The 23,229-nt window shown below is 49.7% G+C and overlaps 1 protein-coding gene across 1 annotated transcript in view; it reads left to right on the top strand.

The window, feature by feature from the left end:
* Positions 1 to 1,189: 1,189 nt before the first annotated feature.
* LOC119951506 (zinc finger protein 850-like) overlaps positions 1,190 to 23,229 on the top strand; it is a 43,281-nt gene continuing 21,241 nt past the window's right edge. Inside the window, exons 1-2 of the mRNA XM_038774711.1 lie at positions 1,190 to 1,253; positions 2,898 to 4,159. Coding sequence (XP_038630639.1) covers positions 3,233 to 4,159 — 927 coding nt within the window. The 5' untranslated portion in view covers positions 1,190 to 1,253; positions 2,898 to 3,232. The remainder of the gene's footprint in view (positions 1,254 to 2,897; positions 4,160 to 23,229) is intronic.

Here is a 23,229-nt window from a genome sequence, read left to right as displayed (position 1 = left end):
CAAGTGAAGCAGGTAGAGCGATCCAGGGGGGAGGGTTGAAGGAACCTGTCCAAGTGCTAGTCCCTGTCAAGAGGTTTGAGCTCCCAGTGTGAATGGGAACAAGGAGGATGAGCAAACTGACCACAGCACAATGGTACAGCGAGCTGTTGAAGTGCGGGGAGAGAAAAAAAAATGTAGTCGGAATTGGAGATAGTGTAGTTAGGGGCTTGACACTGTTCTCAGTGATCAGGATCGGGAATCCCAAAGGTCGTGTTGCCTGCCTAGTGCTTGGATTGGGGATACCGCATTCGGACTGCAGAGGAACTTGGAGTGGGAGGGTAAAGATCCAGTTGTTGTGGTCCACATCAGTCCCAACGATATAGGTAGAACAAGGACAGAGGTTCTGCAAAGAGAGGATGAACAGCTAGGAGCTAAATTAAACAGCAGAACCAGAATCTCTGGATTATTACCTGAGCCACAAGCGAATTGGCACAGGGTCAATAAGATTAAGGAGGTTAATGCTTGGCTCGAAGATTGCTGTGGGAGAAATGGGTATGAATTCATGGCACATTGGCACCTGTACTGGGGAACATAGAACATACAGTGCAGAAGGAGGCCATTTGGAGACCCACTTAACCCTCACTTCCACCCTATCCCCATAACCCAATAACCCCGCCTAACCTTTTTGGACACTAAGGGCAATTTATCATGGCCAATCCACCTAACTTGCACGTCTTTGGACTGTGGGAGGAAACCCACGCAGGCACAGGGAGAATGTACAGACTCTGCACAGTCACCCAGAAGGGAATCGAACCTGGGACCCTGGCACCATGCTAGCCACGTGTGCTACTGGGCTGCCCATTGCTCCTGTGCTGTCCATTGGAAGATGGTACCTGTCCCGGAATGGGATGGTCCTTATCTGAATCATGCTGGGACTAGCAGTTATGGGGCGAAGGCAGGAGAATGGAGATGAGAAAAATATCAGCCATGATTGAATGGCAGAGCAGACTCTTTTTTTAAATTGAGAGTACCCAATTTTGTTTCCAATTAAGGGGCAATTTAGCATGGCCAATACACCTAACCTGAGGCAGAGCAGACTCCACGGAACGACTGGTCGCATTCTGCTCCTCTAGTCTAATCACAGCGATTCAGAATGTGCCCTATTCTCGACACAGGAGCCGTCGCGCAGGCGCAGTACCCAGCTCTACGTGGAGCATGCGCAATGCGTGCTACGCAAGGAACTGCGAAGAGGGAACAAGAAACAATGGAGAGCAGTTGAGTAATGGAGTTGGTGGGTGGGAAAGGAATACAACCCACGGAGTGGGCGGGGAGGCTTCATAAACATCCCGTGGAGATTTGTAACTCCAAATTCAAAACTTACCGGTACTGCTTTTGCAGCAAACGGGAATTAAATTCGGAGCCGCATCTCCGGTCACCGGAAATAGGCCCCGAGTGAGCGGCCGTCATATTTATGTGGGGCAGTGAGCGAAAGAACGCATGTGCGGACGCCATCTTTATTGGGGGCAATTGTCTCCAGGGAGCATGCGTGGCTACCATCTTTGCAGAGGCTGCAAACATGGACGAATACCCGATGATGGGCGGGGGGAGTGCGGTGTAGATAATGACTCAGACAGAGTTTGGTGAAATCAGTGGTTGTTATAAAAACAGGAAATCAGTTTTACAGTCAAAAAGAACAACTTATATTAGATCATTAATCATCCCAGTGAACTTCACAAGAAAATTAGCAAACAAAGGCTGACAACCAGACACATCGGGAGATATAGATAGATAGAGAAATACAGCACAGAACAGGCCCTTCGGCCCACGATGTTGCGTGGAACTTTTGTCCTAGGTTAATCATAGAATTTTGGACAATTTTTCATGGCCAATCAACCAAATACCTTTGGCAGTTTTAAGGAGAGTGAAATAATTGCTCACTTGTTATGGAACTTGAGTATCACTGAAAAAATAAACGGACTGTTGAATATTTTAGACTCAAACTTCGGGTGTCACTACAGTGCAGAAGGAGACCATTCAGCACGTCAAGTCTGCACCGACTCTCCGAAAGAACACTCAACCCAGGTTCACTCCTCCATCCACACCGCCCTATCCCTGTAACCTGACCTACATATCCCTGGACACTGAAGGGCAATTTAGCATGGTCAATTTACCTACCTCACAAAACTTTGGACTGTGGGAGGAAACCCATGCAGGCACTGGGAGAATGTGCAAACTTCGTACATTCAGCCAGAACAGACACAAGCAGCAGATCTCAGTGATAACACAGAGATGAGGTCAGAAACAAATTTTAGGATCAATTGTGTCACTGAGATTGTGAACGGATTGACTTCATCTCTGTTTTCCCAGGGAGAGGGATGGAGTTGGTAGATAGTGAATGGAGATTGAAGCAGGGACTGATAATTGTGTCTTCAGTCTTAATATTTAATTGGAGTTAATTAGTCATCAGAAAGAGAACCAGAATGGACCATGAGACTGATCCCAGGTTTAACTTTGTTAGAGAGGGAGAGAAAGAAGGAAGACACACTGGTGGTTTGGAGAAGCCACCTTCACCTTTACTCATTAAATCTCCACTCAGCAGGTTTTGGACACAAAGTTAATGTCTGCTATCCTGTATGGTTGGGCAGGGGGTATCAGATTAATGTTCTGTCACGAGTAATGACTGAAGTGAATGATCAAACATATCGTTATCTCTAGTTGTACAAAACTGTTAAAAAAGATACAGAAATAATTGTCCAAAACTTTGTTTGGATTTCAGCACAGGGAGGAGGGAGTGTGTGGGATAGGGATTTACAGGTTTGGGGGAACAAGAGGAAAAATGCCCCATAGAAACTAGAATTGTCTGTTCTGAATTTCTGTCTTGTACTGACAGTGATGACTTTTGTAAACTCCTTTTACAGAGAATTACAAGGCCAGAAATAACAGATGGGAAACTCAAACCAAACATCACTTCAAGATCTGACAGGGTCACGCAATTCATGAGTATAATTGTCTTTGAATGTGGAAGGAGAAATGTTTGTCTGTTCGGTGTGTGGGAGAAGATTTCAAACATCAGCGTGAGCAGAAAACATGAAGACACATACACACACCGGAGTGAGAATGTTCCAGTGAACTGACTGTGGAAAGGGTTGTAACCAGTTACACGGCCGGAAAAAAAGGGGAGAACTGTACATGTGTTTGTGGATGATGATTTAACTGATCATCCAACCTGGAGAGACAAAAAGACACCGGCACCATGGAGAAACCGTGGAAATGTGGGGAATGTGGGAAAGGATTCAATTATGCATCCCGGCTGGAAATTCATCGCCGCACTCATACTGGGGAAAGGCCATTCACCTGTTCCAAGTGTGAGAAGGGATTCATTCGGTTATCTAACTTGCAGAGGCACCAGCGAGTTCACACTGGGAAGAGCCCATTCAACTGCTCCGAGTGTGGGAAAAGATTCACTCAGTCATCCCACCTGCTTACACACCAGCGAGTTCACACAGGAGAGAGGCCTTTCACCTGCTCTGTGTGTGGGAAGGGATTCACTCAGTCATCACGCCTGCTCACACACCAGCGGGTTCACACTGGGGAAAGGCCTTTCATCTGCTCTGTGTGTGGAAAGGGGTTCATTCAGTCATCCCGCCTGCTCACACACCAGCGGGTTCACACTGGGGAGAGGCCGTTCACCTGCACTGAGTGTGGGAAGGGATTCACTCAGTCATCCAACCTGCTGATACACCAGCGGGTTCACACTGGGGAAAGGCCGTTCACCTGTTCAGAATGTGGGAAAGGATTCACAAGATCCTTTATTCTGCTGAAGCACCAGCAGGTTCACACTGAGGAGAGGCCGTTCAATTGTACCTCCTGTGGAAAGAAATTCAGGTCTTCTTCCAACCTCCGTGCACACCAGCGAGTTCACACTGGGGAGAGACCGTTCACCTGCTCCGACTGTGGGAAGAGATTCGCGCAATCATCTGACCTACTGATACATCAGCGAGTTCACACTGGGGAAAAGCCTTTCACCTGCTCAGAGTGTGGAAAGGGATTCACCACATCATCCAACCTGCTGAAGCACCAGCGCGTTCACACTGATGAGGGGCTGTTCAGCTGTACTTCTTGTGGAAATGGATTCAGGTCTTCAGTCCACCTGACTGCACATCAGCGAATTCACACTGGAGAATGACTGTTCACCTGCTCTGAGCGTGGGAAGTGATTCACTTGGGCATCCAAACTGCTGACACACCAATGAGTTCACAAATGACCGTAGGAATTGGATTCTGCTGTTCATCACATCCAGGACTGAACTATGTGGTCGAAGAAATTATAAGTCAGCACTTCGAGTTTTCGCCAAAGGTTCTTTAATTAAACACAAATTTAATGGGGGGGTTGGACAGACCACAGTCATTCCAAATGTCCCCGCTTTACAGAGGTAAAGACAGGCAATTTCTATGATACAGTAAGCAATATCTAGGACAGAAAGCATTCTTTAGATTAGCAAGAGACAGAAAAATGAGGAGGCCGGAATTAGATTTGAATAACAGGCCTTGGGTTCCTTGCCTAAGAAAAATAATAATTGTATGCTGTCAGCAAAACAATGTGCAGCTGTACGCTTCTTTACATTGTTTGACCTGACTATTTCATACAGAACTTCTTGATTGAAATAAGGCTAAATATCCATCATGCTTTGCCAAGTGCCTATTTCCATGAAATAGAGTCAAGCAGCTGGTTAAAATGAATACAGGGTATTAAGGAAACTAATCCGCCAACTAAAGTCCCTTCTACACATGTTCATTTTGACAGTTGGGGTTTGTTTTTGCTGATGTTAATCCCTATAACTGGGCTGGAGTTTAATATTCTGGATCTATAGCTGATTGTGTTCTTGGGCTGCAGTGTCTCTTTAAGAACTGCTGTCTGTGATCTTTCTCCATAATTCAGGAGCTCTCATCAGAAATTAATTTACAACAAGGTTGTACTTCGATTGAAATTTTACTTCAATCCTAAATTGATCTTTGGTACGAACTCTACAATTCAGTGAGGTTCCACTGATTGACATCTCCAGTTAGAAATTGCTGATTAATCCTTGCTGACAATTCTTGCTGACTTGTACATTTCACACAGTGACACCTCCATTATTCAGCAGGAAGCAGAGGAATGGGAATTGGTGAAGAATCGAGAGTTCCCAAATGTTGTCCCGCCCGGCTGGAAAAGAAATCCCCTCAGCATGGGAATAGAGACATATTCGAACCAAGTAATGAACTGTCAGAAATCGCTGTCTAATAACCTTATAAAATCTTCAGAAATTGATGGAATATTCTAGAAATAGCTCTCTCACTCTTTATTATGAAGGAAGCATCCAGCGTGGCACGGTGGCACAATGTTTAGCACTACTGCCTCACACCGCTGAGGACCTGGGTTCAATCCCGGCTCCGGGTCACTGTGCAAACATTCTCCCAATGTATGCGTGGGTCTCACCCCCCACAACCCAAAGATGTGCACGGTAGGTGGATTGGCCACGCTAAATTGCCCCTTAATTGGAAAAACTAAAATGAATAAATAAAGGAAGGAAGCTTCCATAGCATCTTGCTGGCTGACACACACAGGACAGGCCTGTTATCTCTGCCAAGGACATGTCCCACAGGCCTTGAAACGAGACATTTCTAACCCTGATGCCATTGGATCTCATGACCCATAAGTAAACCAACTGTTTATGTAAAGGTTAAAACAGGCTGGCGAGAGTAAAGAGATTTTGAAGTGATCCGCACTGGCTTCAGCCCAACACTCTGGCTCACACTAGTTAACCGTTCAGAGGAGACTGCCACCACCAGCTATGGAGACCAGCTCTCACTCTGCGTCATCCGTCCCTTTGTCCTCCGGGACCGGTAAACCATTCTCACTTATCACAAGTCATGTGTTTTTCCTGTCCGTTTAGCTTCTTCATCATATTTAAACTGTCGCTTCTCAATAAACTACTTTAAACTACAGCATACCGGTGCCTCAACGACTATTGACCGGTGCCCCTGACATCTAGTATTTTAAAGTGCTTTGATAGGTTAGTCATGAGACACATCAACTCCAACCATCTAGAATGCCTTGATTCATTGCAATTTGCCTCCTGCCACAAGCACAGCAGCTGCTACCTCCCTGGCCCTACACTCCACCATGGAGCATCTCAACAACAAGGACACCTATGTTAGACTCCTCTTCATTGACTACAGCTCCGCCTTCAACACCATAATCCCAGCCAAGCTCATATCCAAACGCCAAAACCTAGGACATGGCTCCTCCCTCTGCAACCGGATCCTCACCTTTCTGACAGATTGACCACAATCAATAACGATAAACAATAACACCACCTCCACGATAGTCCTCAATACCGGGGCTCCACGAGGCTACATGCTTAGCCCCCTACTATACACATGACTGTGTGGCAACATTTGGCTCCAACACCATCTACAAGTTTGCTGATAACATGACCGTAATGGGTCGGATCTCAAACAACGACGAGTCAGAGTACAGGAGAGAACTTAGTGGCATGGTGCAATTACAACAATCTCTCCTTCAATATCAGCAAAACTAAGGATCTGGTCATCGACTTCAAGAAGCGGTGTCACACACAGCCCTGTCTGTGTCAATGGTGCCGAGGTGGAGTTGGTTGACAGATTCAAATTTCTCAGTGTAAACATGACAAACTATCCTGGTTCACTCACGTCGACACTATGACCAAGAAAGCACAACAGAGCCTATACATCCTCAGAAAATTAAGGAACTTCGGCAAGTCCACAATGACTCTGACCAATTTTTCTAGATGAACCATAGAAAGCACCTGACTTGGCTGCATCACAGCCTGGTACGGCAACTGCTTGCCCATGACAGTAGGAAACTATAGGGAGTTTTGAACACAGCCCAATCCACCACGTGAACCCACCACCCATCCATTGACTCTGTCTACACCTCCTGCTGCCTTGGGAAAGTGGCCAGCATAATCAAAGACACCTCTCACCCAGGTTATTCTCTCTTCCAACTTCTTAAATCGGGCAGAAGGTACAAATGTCTGAGAACACGCAACAATAGATTCAAAAACAGCTTCTTCCCCGCTGTTACCAGACTTCTGAATGGCCCTCTTGAAAATGAAAATGAAAATCGCTTATTGTCACGAGCAGGCTTCAATGAAGTTACTGTGAAAAGCCCCTAGTCGCCACATTCCGGCGCCTGTCCGGGGAGGCTGGTACGGGAACTTATGGACTGAACTGATCTTTCTACACATCATCTCTACAGTTGTAGTGCTATATTCCATGTGCATCACCCAATGTCTATGTTTATGTATTTACATTGTGTATTTATCGTATGGTCTGTTTTCATGTATGGAGCGATCTGGACTCTACGCAGAACAATACTTCTCATTGTACCTCAGTAGATGTGACAATAAATCTAAATCTAAAGTCACTTTTGAGTTCACCCCTTTTATGGTAATCTGTGACTCCCGGACCTAAATCTTACAAATGTAGTTAGCAATGAGATCACAGTGGCCAACATCATTGGCTTGAGGAGCATCAGTCTCAGTTAAACATGAATTGAGTTACAATGGCATTGGCATATTACAGGAAGGACTGATAGATAGTCTTGACAGAGAATACAGCCGGGCCGGAGGTTAAGAGATTTCCTGGGGATTGGAGAAGAGGGTGACAGTGATTACGAGTCCATCCTCAATAGGATTTCTTTTTTAAAATATTTTTATTCTGCTTTTTCACATTTTCTCCCAAATTTACACCCACCAACAATAAGCATTAATCAGCAACAAATATGTCAATCCCATAACAATAACAACGATACCATCCTCCCACCAACCCCCAAACATTAGCCCGCATGTTCACACAAATGACAAAAAAGGAATCGGGGATTACCCATAGTCACCCTTAATACACACAGCCCCCCTCCCCCCAACTAATGTTTGATGTTATCCAGTTCTTGAAAGTGCATATTGAAGAATGCCCATGACTTGTAGAACCCCTCCGTCCTTCCCCTCAGTTCAAACTTAACCTTCTCAAGAGTCAAGAATTCCAACAGGTTCCCCCGCCACGCCAGGGCACAGGGTGGAGAGGCTGCTCTCTATCCCAACAGGATCCACCTTTGGGCGATCAACGAGGCGAAGGCTACGATATATGCCTCCGCACCCGTTTTCAACCCTGGCTGGTCCGACACCCCGAATATGGCCTGGGGACCCGGTCCAATTTCACATGCACCACCTTGAAGATTACCCTAAAAACCTCCTTCCAGTAATCCTCTAACTTTGGACAGAACCAAAACATATGAACGTGGTTAGCGGGGCCACCCCCGCAACGCTCACACACATCTTCTACTCCTTCAAAGAACCGGCTCATCCTCGCCCTTGTGAGGTGTGCTCTGTACACCACCTTCAGCTGTATCAGCCCCAACCTCGCACATGAGGTGGAGGCATTTACCCTCCTCTATAACCTCTCCCAACTCTTACTCCCACTTTGCTTTGATCCCTTGCAGTTGTGCCTTATCCTCTTCCAAAATAGCTCCGTACACCACTGACGCTACCCCCTTCTCCAGTCCCCTTGTCGTCAGCACCTCCTCCAGCAATGTGGAGGCTGGTTCCTCCGGGAAGCTCTGTATCACCTTTCTGGCAAAATCTCGAACCTGCATGCATCTAAACATTTCTCCCTGCTCCAGCCCATACTTCGCTTCCAGCTTCTTTAATCCTGCAAACCGTCCCCTAAGAAACAAATCTTTTAGCATCTTAATCACCTTCTCTTCCCATTTCCGGAAATTTCCATCCCACCTCCCTGGCTTGAATCTGTGGTTCCCCCGAATCGGCATTTCCCTTGACCCTACCCCTAACCTGAAGTGTTGGCGAAACTGCCTCCAGATTTTCAATGAAGCTACTATTACCCGACTCCCTGAGTATTTCCCCGGAAGTATCGGGAGCGACGCTGTTGCTAGTGCTTTCAGTCCCGACCCCCTGCACAAAGTCTCCTCCATTGTGACCCACTGGGAATCAATCCCTCTGATCCAGCTCAGCACCTTTTCCACATTCGCCGCCCAGTAGTACATCAGGTTTTGAAGACCCAAACCCCCTGCCTGCCTTCCCCTCTGTAGCAGCACCTTTCTCACTCTGGCCACTTTCCCTCCCCATATGAACGAGGTAATCCTTCCCTCAATCTCCCTGAAAAAAGCCTTTGGCAGGAAAATCGGTAGGCATTGAAAAATAAACTGAAATCGTGGCAACACATTCATTTTAACAGCCTGTACCCGACCCGCCACCTTGCCAGATCGGCTTTCACTCCCCACCAAACGAGATGTACCTACGAAGCCTCCCCCACTCCCGGGCAACCTGCACCCCCAGATACCTAAAGTGAGTCCCTGCCCTACGGAATGGCAGCCCCCCACCCCTGCCCCCACCCCCGGCCAAGACACCACAAAATACTCATTCTTGTCTAGGTTCAGCTTGTACCCCGAGAAAGACCCAAATACCCACAGTAGCTCCAATATTACCCCTATCAACACACTCGGTTCCGACACATATAACAGCAAGTCGCCGGCATATAAGGACACCCTATGCTCTATCCCCCCCCCCCCCCCCCCTCACTATTATTTTCCATGCTCCCGAACATCTCAATGTGATGGCCAATGGCTCAATCGCAAGTGCAAACAGCAGGGGGGACATGGGACATCCCTGCCTTGTCCCATGGTGGAGAGAAAAGTATCTCGAACTGATTTGTTTGTGCGGACACTCGCCTTCGGCTCCTTATATAGTAGCTTTACCCAGTTCACAAATCTTGGTCCAATCCCAAACCGCTCCAGAACTGCCATCAAGTACCCCTATTCTACCCAGTCAAACACCTTCTCGGCGTCCAATGCCACAACCACCTCTGTTTCCTTCCCTTCCGCCATTGCCAGAACGATGTTCAAACCCCTCCTAATGTTCTAAAGAAGCTCCCACGAACCCCGTCTGATCCTCACCGATCACCTTCGGGATGCACTCCTCCAGCCTACCCGCCAGTACCTTCGCCAATACTTTTGCGTCCACATTCAGAAGTGATATGGGCCTGTACGACCCACGCTCCATCGGATCCTTATCTTTTTTTAGCAACAGTGAAATCCATGCCTGCCCCAAAGTTTGTGGCAACACCTCCTTCCCTATTGCCCCTTCAAACATCCACACCATCATGGGTGCCAGCTTATCCTTGAATTTTTTATAATATTCCACCGGAAACCCATCCGGCCCTGCCAGCTTACCCGACTTCATCCTCCCAATCGCATCCTTTATCTCCTGCTCCACTATCGCCCCCTCTAATGTAGCCCTGTTCCCCTCCTCTAGCCTTGGGTACTCCAACCCATCTAGAAATTCCTGCATCTCACGGTCTCCGTAACCCTGACAGGTGGCTCTGACCTGTACAACCTCTCATAAAGCGCCTCAAAAACCTTGTTAATCAGCTCCGGAGCCACCACCAACTTCCCTGCCCTCTCCCTCACCTGAAGTATTTCCCTTGCCGCTGCTTCCCTCCGGAGCTGACCTGCTAACATAGGGCTCATCTCCATGTTCATAAACTGAACCCCTTGCTTGTCTCAGTTGGCGCACCGCCTTCCTGGTAGACAGTCGGTCAAAGCTCGCCTGTAGTTAGAACATAGAACATAGAAAAATACAGCACAGAACAGCGCCTTCGGCCCACAATGTTGTGCTGAACTTTTGTCCTAGTTAAAGAACAAATTAATCTACACCCCATCATTCTACCGTAATCCATGTACCTATCCAATAGTCACTTGAAGGTCCCTAATGTTTCCGACTCAACTACTTCCACAGGCAATGCTTTCCATGCCCCTGCTACTCTCTGGGTAAATAACCTACCTCTAACATCCCCCCTATATCTTTCACCATTCACCTTAAATTTATGTCCCCTTGTAATGGTTTGTTCCACCCGGGGAAAAAGTCTCTGACTGTCTATTCTATCTATTCCCCCAATCATTTTATAAACCTCTATCAAGTCGCCCCCCCCCCATCCTTATGCGTTCTAATGAGAAAAGGCCGAGCACCCTCAACCTTTCCTCGTAAGACCTACTCTCCATTCCAGGCAACATCCTGGTAAATGTCCTTTGCATCTTTTCCAAAGCTTCCACATGCTTCCTAAAATGAGGCGACCAGAACTGCACACAGTACTCCAAATGTGGCCTTACCAAGGTTTTGTACAGCTGCATCATCACCTCACGGCTCTGAAATTCAATCCCTCTGCTAAGGAACGCTAGCACACTATAGGCCTTCTTCACAGCTCTATCCACTTGAATGGCAACTTTCAAAGATCTATGAACATAGACCCCAAGATCTCTCTGCTCCTCCACATTGCCAAGAACCCTACCGTTAACCATGTATTCCTCATTCATATTTGTCCTTCCAAAATGGACAATCTCACACTTTTCAGGGTTAAACTCCACCTGCCACTTCTCAGCCCAGCTCTGCATCCTATCTATGTCAGTTTGCAGCCGACAACAGCCCTCCTCACTATCCACAACTCCACCAATCTTCGTATCGTCTGCAAATTTACTGACCCAACCTTCAACTCCCTCATCCAAGTCATTAATGAAAATCACAAACAGCAAAGGACCCAGAACTGATCCCTGTGGTACGCCACTGGTAACTGGGTTCCAGGCTGAATATTTGCCATCACCACCCTCTGACTTCTATGGTTTAGCCAGTTCGTTATCCAACTGGCCAAATTTCCCACTATCCCATGGCTACTTACTTTCTGCATAAGCCTACCATGGGGAACCTTATCAAATGCCTTACTAAAATCAATGTACACCACATCCACTGCTTTACCTTCACCCACATGCTTGGTCACCTCCTCAAAGAATTCAATAAGACTTGTGAGGCAAGACCTACCCCTCACAAATCCGTGCTGACTATTCCTAATCAAGCAGTGTCTTTCCAGATGCTCAGAAATCCTATCCCTCAGTATCCTTTCCATTACTTTGCCTACCACTGAAGTAAGATTAACTGGCCTGCTGTAATTCCCAGGGTTATCCCTATTCCCTTTTCTGAACAGGGGTATGACATTCGGCACTCTCCAATCCGTGGTACCACCCCTGTTGACAGTGAAGACGAAAAGATCATTGCCAACTTTTCTGCAATCTCATCTCTTGCTTCCCATAGAATCCGTGGATATACCATTGGTCTTTTACCATTTCTTTCTTTCCTGCACCTTTCTCCTCTTTGCTTCCCCCTTCCCCTCCCCCCACACCTACAGTTCATCCTCTGATGTTAGTTTCCCTGCTGTTTGACCTTTCACATCTTTTGTCCTCTCTGGGGACTGCCATTAGCACTCTTTCCTCTTGGTTTCTGTGGCCATTAGCACCCGGTTTCCCTGGGTTTCGGTGGCTATGACTCATCTTTCATTCTCACTCCACAGTATAAATATTTCCCACTCTCTCAGTCTGTTAGCTTTGACAAAGAGTCATCGGACTCGAAACGTTAGCTCTTTTCTCTCCCTACAGATGCTGCCAGATCTGCTGAGATTTTCCAGCATTGTCCCTTTTGCGTTAGATGTATCCCGTCAGGCCCGGGGGACTGGTCTATCCTCAAGTTTTTCAAAATGCCCAACACATCTTCCTTCCTAACAAGTATCTCCTCGAGCTTACCAGTCTGTTTCACACTGTCCTCTCCAACAATATGGCCCCTCTCGTAAATACTGAAGAAAAGTACTCGTTCAAGACCTCTCCTATCTCTTCTGACTCAATACACAATCTCCCGTGACTGTCCTTGCTCTAGTCATTCTCATATTTCTCACATATGTGTAAAAGGCCTTGGGGTTTTCCTTGATTCTACCCACCAAAGATTTTTCATGCCCTCTCTTAGCTCTCCTAATCCCTTTATTCAGTTCCCTCCTGGCTATCTTGTATCCCTCAAGCGCCCTGTATGAACCTTGTTTCCTCAGCCTTACATAATCATAGATATCATAGAATTTACAGTGCAGAAGGAGGCCATTCGGCCCATCGAGTCTGCACCGGCTCTTGGAAAGAGCACCCTACCCAAGGTCAACACCTCTACCCTATCCCGATAACCCAGTAACCCCACCCAACACTAAGGGCAATTTACTATGGCCAATCCACCTAACCTGCACATCTTTGGACTGTGGGAGGAAACCGGAGCACCCGGAGGAAACCCATGCACACACGGGGAGGATGTGCAGATTCCGCACAGACAGTGACCCAAGCCGGAACTGAACCTGGGACACTGGAGCTGTGAAGCAATTATGCTATCCAAAATGCTACCGTGCTGCCCTTTCCATTATTTTGCCTACCACCGAAGTAAGACTAACTGGCCTGCTGTAATTCCCAGGGATACATAAGTATCCTTGCTCTTAACAAGACATTCAACCTTTCATGTCAACCATGGTTCCCTCACTCGACCATCTATTCCCTGCCTGACAGGGACATACATATCAAGGACACGTAGTATATGTTCCTTGAACAAGTTCCACATTTCAATTGTGTCCTTCCCTGTCAGCCTATATTCCCAACTTATGCACTTCAGTTCTTGTCTGACAGCATCGTATTTACTCTTCCCCCAACTGTAAACCTTGCCCTGTTGCACACACCTATCCCTCTCCATTACTAAAGTGAAAGTCACAGAATTGTGGTCACTATCTCCAAGATGCTCCCCCACTAACAAATCTATCACTTGCCCTGGTTCATTACCAAGTACCAAATCCAATATGGCCTCCCCTCTGGGAAGCTTCCTGGACACACTGCACAAACACCACCCCATCCAAACTATTTGATCTAAAGAGTTTCCACTCAATATTTGGGAAGTTGAAGTCACCCATGACTACTACCCTGTGACTTCTGCAACTTTCCAAAATCTGTTTCCCAATCTGTTCCTCCAGATCTCTGCTGCTATTGGGGGGCCTATAGAAAAATCCCAACAAGGTGACTGCTCCTTTCCTATTTCTGACTTCAACCCATACTACCTCAGTAGGCAGATCCTCCTCGAACTGCCTTTCTGCAGCTGTTATACTATCTCTAATTAATAATGAACCCCCCCCCCCCCCCCCACCTCTTTTACCATCCACCCTAATCTTATTGAAACATCTACAACCAGGAACCTCCAACAACCATTTCTGCCCCTCTTCTAGCCAAGTTTCTGTGATGGCCACCACATCGTAGTCCCAAGTACCGATCCATGCCTTAAGTTCACTCACCTTATTCCTGATGCTTCTTGTGTTGAAGTATACACACTTCAACCCATCTCCGTGCCAGCAAGTACTCTCCTTTGTCAGTGTTTCCTTCCCCACTGCCTCACTACACGCTTTGACGTCCTGAAAATTGGCTACCTTAGTTGCTGGACTAGAAGTCCGGTTCCCATTCCACTGCCAAATTAGTTTAAACCCTCCCGAAGAGTACTAGAAAACGTCCCTCCTAGGATATTGGTGCCCTTCTGGTTCGGATGCAACCCATCCTGCTTGTACAGATCCCACCTTCCCCAGAATGTGCTCCAATTATCCAAATACCTGAAGCCCTCCCTCCTACACCATTCCTGCAGCCACGTGTTCAACTGCACTCTCTTCCTATTCCTAGCCTTGCTATTACATGGCACCGGCAACAAACCAGAGATGACAACTCTGTCTGTCCTGGCTTTTAACTTCCAGCCGAACTCCCGAAACTCTTTATTACATCCATACCCCATTTCCTACCTACGTCGTTGGTACCAATATGCACCACGACTTCTGGCTGCTCACCCTCCCCCTTAAGGATCCTGAAGACACGATCCGAGACATCCCTGGCCCTGGCACCCGGGAGGGAACATACCTTCCGGGAGTCTCGCTCGTGACTACAGAATCTCCTATCTATTCCCCTAACCATTGAGTCTCCAATCACTATTGCTTTTCTATTCTCCCCCCTTCCCTTCTGAGCCCAAGAGCCAGAATCAGTGCCAGAGACCTGGCCGCTAGGGCCTTTCCCCGGTAGGTCATCCTCCCCAACAGCATCCAAAACGGTATACTTGTTTTGAAGGGGAACGACCACGAGGGATCCCTGCACTGTCTGCCCATTCATTTTCGTTCCCCTAACTGTAACCCAGCTACTCTTGTCCTGTACCTTGGGTGTGGCTACCTCCCTGTAACTCTTCTCTATTACCTCTGTACCATCCCCTCTTACCTTACAGAATATAGTCCCGCAGCACGGTAGCATGGTGGTTAGCATAAATGCTTCACAGCTCCAGGGTCCCAGGTTCGGTTCCCGGCTGGGTCACTGTCTGCACGTCCTCCCCGTGTGTGCGTGGGTTTCCCCCGGGTGCTCCGGTTTCCTCCCACAGTCCAAAGATGTGCGGGTTAGGTGGATTGGCCATGCTAAATTGCCCGTAGTGTCCTTAAAAAGTAAGGTTAAGGGGTGGGGGGTAGTTGGGTTACGGGTATAGGGTGGATACGTGGGGTTGAGTGGGGTGATCATTGCTCGGCACAACATCGAGGGCCGAAGGGCCTGTTCTGTGCTGTACTGTTCTATGTAATCTATGTAATATAGCTGCACTGTGGACCAACTGGAACTCTGCCCTCCGACTCTGCTCCCAGTCAGCTGTACTCTCTGTAAACTCCCGGCTCCCTTCAAGCTCTTTGAAGAAATATAGGAAATGAGATGAAAGGGAGCACCTTACTCCCTCCTCACCTGACTCCCTCAGTCAACAAACTCTCACTATAGCACACAAATGCACCCAAATTTCGCACTCAGTTCCTTCCTCTTTTCCAGCTTCGCTGGGTCCCCATTGTCTGCATAACTCCAAGGCAACCTCAGATCCGAACAACGGCCATTGTTCCTCTGACTGAGTGGGCACCCGAAGTTAAGTATAGGCGTTAGCGTTAGAGATAGTTTAGTTTGTAGTACTTTGTGCATGAGTAGATCTTACTGTGTGTGTAAATAAATAGTAATGACTTTGAACTAACTAACTGGTGTATTGGCTCTTTGATCAGTATTCGGGTTTGAACCTTGTGGCGGTATCAAGAGATACCTATCGACTCTAAAGCAAATGTAATTAGGATTAAGGAAGGCAACCATATTGACTGCTATATTTATAGCAAGTAAACAGAGCAACATTGCACATCAGGGGCGGGATTCTCCGTTGCCCGTCGTAACGTGGGTTTCCGGCGAGAAAAATCGGTGTTAATCACTCCGGCGTCGGGGCCTTCTTTTAAGCTGGCAATCTCCGTTCCCGGAGGGGCCAGCAGCTGACTGACGCGATACGCGTCAGTTTCACCAGCTGCGGAAGTGGTGAGACCCGGCGTTTTTTGGAGGAGGAGGAGGAGAGAGACAGACCCGGCATTTGGGGGGGGGAGACCCGGCATTTGGGGGGGGGGGGAGGTTGCGGCATGGGGGGGGGGTTGTGGCATGGGGGGGGGTTGCGGCATGGGGGGTGGGGTTGCGGCATATGGGGGAGGTTGCGGCATGGGGGGGGTTGCGGCATGGGGGGGTTGCGGCATGGGGGGTTGCTGCATGGGGGGGGTTGCGGCATGGGGGGGGTTGCGGGCAGCGGCGTGCAGAGAGGGGGGGCGACGGATGCCCGGGGCCAACGCACCGTCGCCCCCCCCCCTCTGTACGCCGCTGCCCCCTACCCCAACCCCCCCCCCTCACCACCCCTACCTCCCTCCCCACCACTCCTACCCCCCTCCCCACCACCCCTACCTCCCTCCCCACCACACCTACCACCCTCCAATGCCGCCCCCCATCTCTCGCAACGCCGCAACCCCCCCCCTCAACGCCGGGTCCCCCCCCCTCAACGCCGGGTCCCCCCCCCCCCCCGCCCCCCTCACGCCGGGTCCCCCCCCCCCTCAACGCCGGGTACCACACCCTCAACGCCGGTACCCACACCCCGTCCCCCTCCCTCTGAAGGCCGGTACCCACACCCCCCTCTCTCCTCCCCCCCCCTTCCTTCCTCCCCCCCCCTTCCTTCCTCCCCCCCCCTTCCTTCCTCCGTTAGTGGGGGGGTGGGGGTGCGGCGTTGGTGGGGGGTGGGGGGGTGCGGCGTTGGAGGGGGGTAGGGGTGGTGAAGGGGGTAGGGGTGGTGAGGGGGGGTTGGGGTAGGGGCAGCGGCGTGCAGAGGAGGGGGGCGACTGATGCCCGGGGCCAACGCACCGTCACCCCCCCTCTGCACGCAGCTGCCCCTACCCCAACCCCCTCCCCTCACCACCCCTACCCCCTTCACCACCCCTACCCCCCTCCAACGCCGCACCCCCCCCACCCCCCCACCCCCACTAACGCCGCACCCCCCCCCCCCCACTAACGGAGGAAGGAAGGGGGGGAGGAGGAAGGAAGGGGGAGGAGGAAGGAAGGGGGGAGGAGGAAGGAAGGGGGGGAGGAGGAAGATGGGGGGGAGGAGGAAGGAAGGGGGGGGAGGAGGAAGGAGGGGGGGAGGAGGACGGAGGGGGGGAGGAGGAAGGAGGGGGAGGAGGAAGGAAGGGGGGAGGAGGAAGGAAGGGGGGAGGAGGAAGGAGGGGGGGAGGAGGAAGGAGGGGGGGAGGAGGAAGGAAGGGGGGGGAGGAGGAGAGAGGGGGGGGTGTGTGGGTACCGGCCTTCAGAGGGAGGGGGACGGGGTGTGGGTACCGGCGTTGAGGGGCGGGGGTTGTGTGGGTACCGGCCTTCAGAGGGAGGGGGACGGGGTGTGGGTACCGACGTTGAGGGGGGGGGACCCGGCGTTGAGGGTGGGGGGTTGCGGCGTTGCGAGAGATGGGGGGCGGCGTTGGAGGGGGGTAGGGGTGGTGGGGAGGGGGGTAGGGGTGGTGGGGAGGGGGGTAGGGGCGTTGGAGGGAGGTAGTGGTGGTGAGGGGGGGTGGTTGGGGTAGGGGGCAGCGGCGTACAGAGGGGGGGGCGACAGTGCGTTGGCCCAGGGCATCCGTAGCCCCCCCTCTCTGCACGCCGCTGCCCCCAAACCCCCCCCCCATGCCCCCCCCGATGCCGCACCCCCCCCCCCCCGGATGCCGCAACCCCCCGGATGCCGCAACCCACCCCCCGATGCCGCAACCCCCCCCCCCCGATGCCCCCCCATGCCGCAACCCACCCCCCGATGCCGCAACCCCCCCCCGGATGCCGCAACCCCCCGGATTCCGCAACCCACCCCCGATGCCGCAACCCACCCCGATGCCGCAACCCACCCCCCCCCGGTGCCGCAACCCACCCCCCCACCGATGCCGCAACCCCCCCCCCCTCCGATGCCGCAACCCACCCCCCGACACTGAACGGCGTCAACCATCATCAATGGTTGACGCCGTTTTAAAGCAACTGTGATTTTCGCCGACGTGACCCGTGGCCACGTCGGCGGGACTTCGGCCCATCCGGGCCGGAGATTTGTGGACACTTAAAAAAAAATGAAATCCCGCCGGCGCCAGCTGTTTTCAGAGGCTGCCGGCGGGATTTGCACAACGCCGGTTTTTGGCCGGTGGGAGATTTAAAAACCCTGCGGGAGCGGAAATAACGCCGCTGCCCGCCGATTCTCCGACCCTGCGTGGGGTCGGAGAATCCCGCCCCAGGAATCTAAACCTAATATCTGTGTCAGCTGTAACCTTGTAACTGCCCTCTGAAATGGCCGGTAAACTACTCAGTTCAAGGGCAAATAGGGATGATCAATAAATACTGGCCTTGACAACCAAACCCACATTGCTTAAAATAAAAAAAATTTGAAAAATGACTAATTAATATTTTGTTTAATTTCTTGAATAGGGCGACATATATTTGTGTCACATGATTTAAAACTCTGTCCTTTTTATGTTTCCATATTCACAAAGGGAAAGGAATGTTGCGGGTATATGCTTCCAAGAGAAGCAATGTGAAATATTGGATAAAATAATCATAACGAGAGAGGAAGTGTGAGAGATGTTGAAATCTTTGAAAGTGGATAAGTTGCCAGATCCAGCCAGATGGATTGTTTTGTAGGACGTTGAAGGTGGTCAGGGAGTGAATAGCAGATGCTCTGTGGATTATTTTCCAATCTTCATGAGACACCGGAAGTGCTGGAAGACTGAGGAATACAAATGTGGTTTCATTGTTTAAAAAAGGTACAAAGGAAAGGTCAAACAATTATAGGCCAGTTAGGCATACTTTGGTGGTATGCAAATTGTTGGAATAAATCCTGAGAGATCGGATAAACTGTCACTTCGAAAGACATGGACTAGTCAGAGAAAGTCAGCATTGCTTTGTTCAGGGAAGATCATGCCTTACAAATTTGATTGAATTGTTTGAGGAAGTCACAAGAAGGATCAAGGTGGATGTTATCTACATGGATTTTAGTACAGCATTTGACAAGGTCCCAAATGACAGATTAGTCAAAAATAATAAAATGGGAGCAGGAGGCAGCCATTCGAGCCTGCTCTGCCATTCATGATGATTATAGCAGATCATCCAACTCACTACACCCATGAGATACAGGGTAATGTGTTAAATTGGATCCAAAGTCAGCGCAGTGACAGGAAACAAAGGGTCATGATTGATAGCTGCCCTTGCAAATGGAAAGCTATTTCAAGTGGTGTTTTTCAGGGCTTGATGTTGGACTTGTACATGAGGAGCACGATTGGGAAATTTGTAGATGATACAAAAATTGGCCATATAGTGGATAGTGCAGAGGATAGTTGTATGCTCCAAAATTATACAGATGGGTTGGTGGAATGGGCAGGAAAGGGGCAGACGGAGTTCAACACTGATAAGTGAGGTAATGCATTTTGGGATATTATACTATCCCAGTATAAATGGGAATATGCTGAGAGGGGTAGATGAAGTGAGAGATCTTGGTGTGCAAGTGCATAGGTCCCTAAAGGTTGTAAAGAAGCCATAAGGAATGCTCTCATTGACAGAGGTATAGAAAACAAAATTAGGGTTATTTGGGGGACATGGCAGCACAGTGGTATCACAGCTGTTTCACAGCTCCAGGATCCCAGGTTCGATTCTCGGTTTGGGTCACTGACTGTGTGGAGTTTTCACTTTCTCCCCGTGTCTGTATGGGTTTCCTCCGGATGCTCCAGTTTCCTCCCACAGTCCAAAGATGTGCAGGTTAGGTGGATTGGCAATGCTAAATTGCCACTAGTATCTAAAAATGTTAGGTGGGATTACTGGGTTACGGGGATGGGGTGGAGATGTGGGCTTGGGTGGGGTGCTCTTTCCCGGGGCTTGTGCAGACTCGATGGGCCGTGTGGCCTCCTTCTGCACTGTAAATTATATACCTCCTGCCGCTAGCTTTCCCCGCAAGTGTGGTGGCCCCCTCTCCCGGGGATGATCATTCCCCCTCCTAATGCCCGATCAGTTGCTTCTCAGGGTAAAGCAGCAACAGCCAAATTTGTTGCACCACAGTTGGTTCTGCTGCAGAAGGGAGGTGTAAAACATTTTGGGAATGCAATAGTTATCGGGGATTCAATTGTAAGGAGAATAGATACCTATTTCTGCGACCATAAACAAGACTCCAGGATGTTACGTTACATCTTTGGTGCTAGGGTCAAGGATGTCTCGGTGCAGTTACAGAACATTCTGGAAGGGAGGGTGAACAGCCAGGTCATGGTACACATTGGTACCAATGACAGAGGTAAAATAAAAGGAATGAGGTCTGAAAAACAAAATATCGGGAGTTTGGAAGAAAATTCAGAAGTCGGACTTCAAAGGTTGGAAAGGAGATTGGAGGCCCAGAGAAACATAATCAAGATGGCAGCATGGTGGCGCAGTGGTTAGCACTGCTGCCTCATGCACTGAGGACCCAAGCTCAATTCCAGCTACGGGCCACTGACTGTGTGGAGTTTGCACATTCTCCCCGTGTCTGCGTGGGTCTCACCCACACAACCCAAAGGTATGCAGGGTAGGTGGAGTTGCTACGCTAAATGGCCCTTAATTGGAAAAAAAGAATTGGGTATTCTGAATTTATATTTTTTTTAAAAAGGAAACACGATCAAGGATCTGGAAAAAGCCTTGAGAGATCAGGGCGACCGGACTGTTGCCCTGGAGGCAGAAAAAACTAGGCTGGTGTTAACCCAGGGGAACCTGAAGGGAAAGATCAAGGACGAGGAGAACCGGTCGATGCACCAAAACATCAGCAGAGTAGGCCTGCCAGAGGGAATCAAGAGTAGCTTCCCCAACCCACCGGAAATTGACAGAGCTCATAGGTCACTGCAGCCAAAAAGCTGGGGTGCGTTCAATAAAGCGAAGGCTGCCTGTACAGGAGCAAAGTGAAGTTTGGGATGCTGTACCCAGCCAGATTTTGGCTCATGTACCAGGGCAGAGAGCATTATTCACGGTCTCTGTGGATGCAGACCTGGTCGTCCAAAATAATGGGCTGGGTAAACAGCAACAGAGATACCGATGAGGCAGATACCTAAGAAGCGGAAAATGTTAAAGCACAATTTGCATGGAACTGTTCCGCCTCGTTCAGAACCTGGGAACCAGAGCACAGATAGGAGGGGGTGAGGGCAGCAGAGTGCAGGAGAGGGTGAGGAGGAGACAGAGGGGGAATCAAAGCAGCGGGTGACAGAGGGGATCGGGCAGACCCTAGGAGGGGGCCACCACATTAGCGGGAAAGCTAGCACAAGGAGGTACGAATGAGAGGGGGGGGGATGCGGCGCACCTCCCACCGGGGAGAGCGCCTGGCAATGGTGGGTGGTTGGAGGTATACACCACCAGCGGGGGGGAGAACAGAGGGGGGGACAACAGTAGGCAAAAAGGGGGAGAGAAGCAGAACCACAGGTGAACAAAGGGACATTTGGGGGGGAGGGCTCTACGCTGGCTACAACAGGCCACATGAGGTAACAAGGAACAATATGGCGCCGCAAACAGCCAATTTGGAGGGTCCCCAGACAAAGGGAAACCTTGGAGTGCTCGTGCTCACCCACATGCCGGACTCAAAGTTGGCGGCCAGTTGGATAGCCCCCGAACAAAGGGAAACCCAGAGTGCAGGGGCGCATCCTCAAGGTAAGAATGTTCATCCCGCATAGAAAAACCATCAGAATGGTTACCTGGAACGTCAAGGGACTTAACGGCACAGTGAAAATATCCAGAGGCTTTGCACACCTGAAAAGTATGCAAGCAGACATAGTCTTCCTCCAAAAGACACACCTGAGGGAGAAGGACTGGCCTCGTGAGAAAGGGATGGTGGGACAGACCTATGTTACGGGATGAGAGCTCTGGGGGAGGGGGTGGATGGCCATACTGCTTAGAAAGAGGACAACATTTAGCACAATGAGGATGGTTACGGACCCAGGGGACAATACATCATGGTCAGCGATGTTCTGGATGTGAATTGGTGGTCCTGATGAATGTGTATGCTTCCAACTGGGACGACAGAGAATTTATAAAAATAGCATTACATAACTCCCTGACATAGATACCCACTAACTAATCATGGGGTGAGGGGATGGGGGGTTTTAACTGCATACAGGACACGCTGATGGACAGGTCAAAAATCCAACACGGGGAAGACATCAAACATGGCAAAAGAACTAGGGACATTTATGGAGCAGATGTGGGCAGTGGACCCAGGGAGGTTCACACAGGCAGGGGAGAAGGAGTTGTCATTCTTCTCGCAGGTACACAGGGTCCACATCCATATCGACTTCTTTGTCATGGCGACATTGGTGCTTCCATTGATGGTAATCTTCAACCATGCTCCACACTTCATGGACGTGAGATTGCAGACAGGTCTTGCCCAATGTCCCCCATGGAGAACATGCAGACCAGGAAACTGTGACTGTGAATCAAACCTGGGACCCTGGAGCTGTGAAGCAACAGTGCTACCCACTGTGTTACCATGCTGTCCAATTCTCCCTGTGTCTGCGTGGGTGTCACCTCCATAACCCACAGATGAGCAGGGTAGGTGGATTAGCCACGCTAAATTGCCTCTTAATTGGGAAAAAAATAATTGGGTACTCTAAATTTATAAAGAAAAAATGTATAAGTTTCTATGAGATCCCCTCTCACTCTTCTAAAGTGCAATGAATATAATCCTAACTAACTTGGTCTCTCCTCATATGACAGTCCGGCAACCCCAGGAATCAGCCTGATAAACCTTTGCTGCACTCCCTCCAGAGCAAGAACATGCTTCCTCAGATAAGGACACCAAAACTGCACAAAGTACTGGATGTTTGACCTCACCAATGCCCTCTACACGTTCTCCCTTTGTCTCCGTGGGTTTTCTCCGGGTGCTCTGGTTTCCTCCCACAGGTCCCGAAAGATGTGCTGTTGGGTAATTTGGACATTCAGAATTCTACCCCTGTGTACCCG

The sequence above is a fragment of the Scyliorhinus canicula genome, chromosome 17 (genome assembly GCF_902713615.1).
Source record: "Scyliorhinus canicula chromosome 17, sScyCan1.1, whole genome shotgun sequence".
NCBI lineage: Eukaryota > Metazoa > Chordata > Chondrichthyes > Carcharhiniformes > Scyliorhinidae > Scyliorhinus > Scyliorhinus canicula.
Note: the sequence above shows the minus strand (reverse complement) of the source record. Positions and strands in the feature narration are given on the sequence as shown.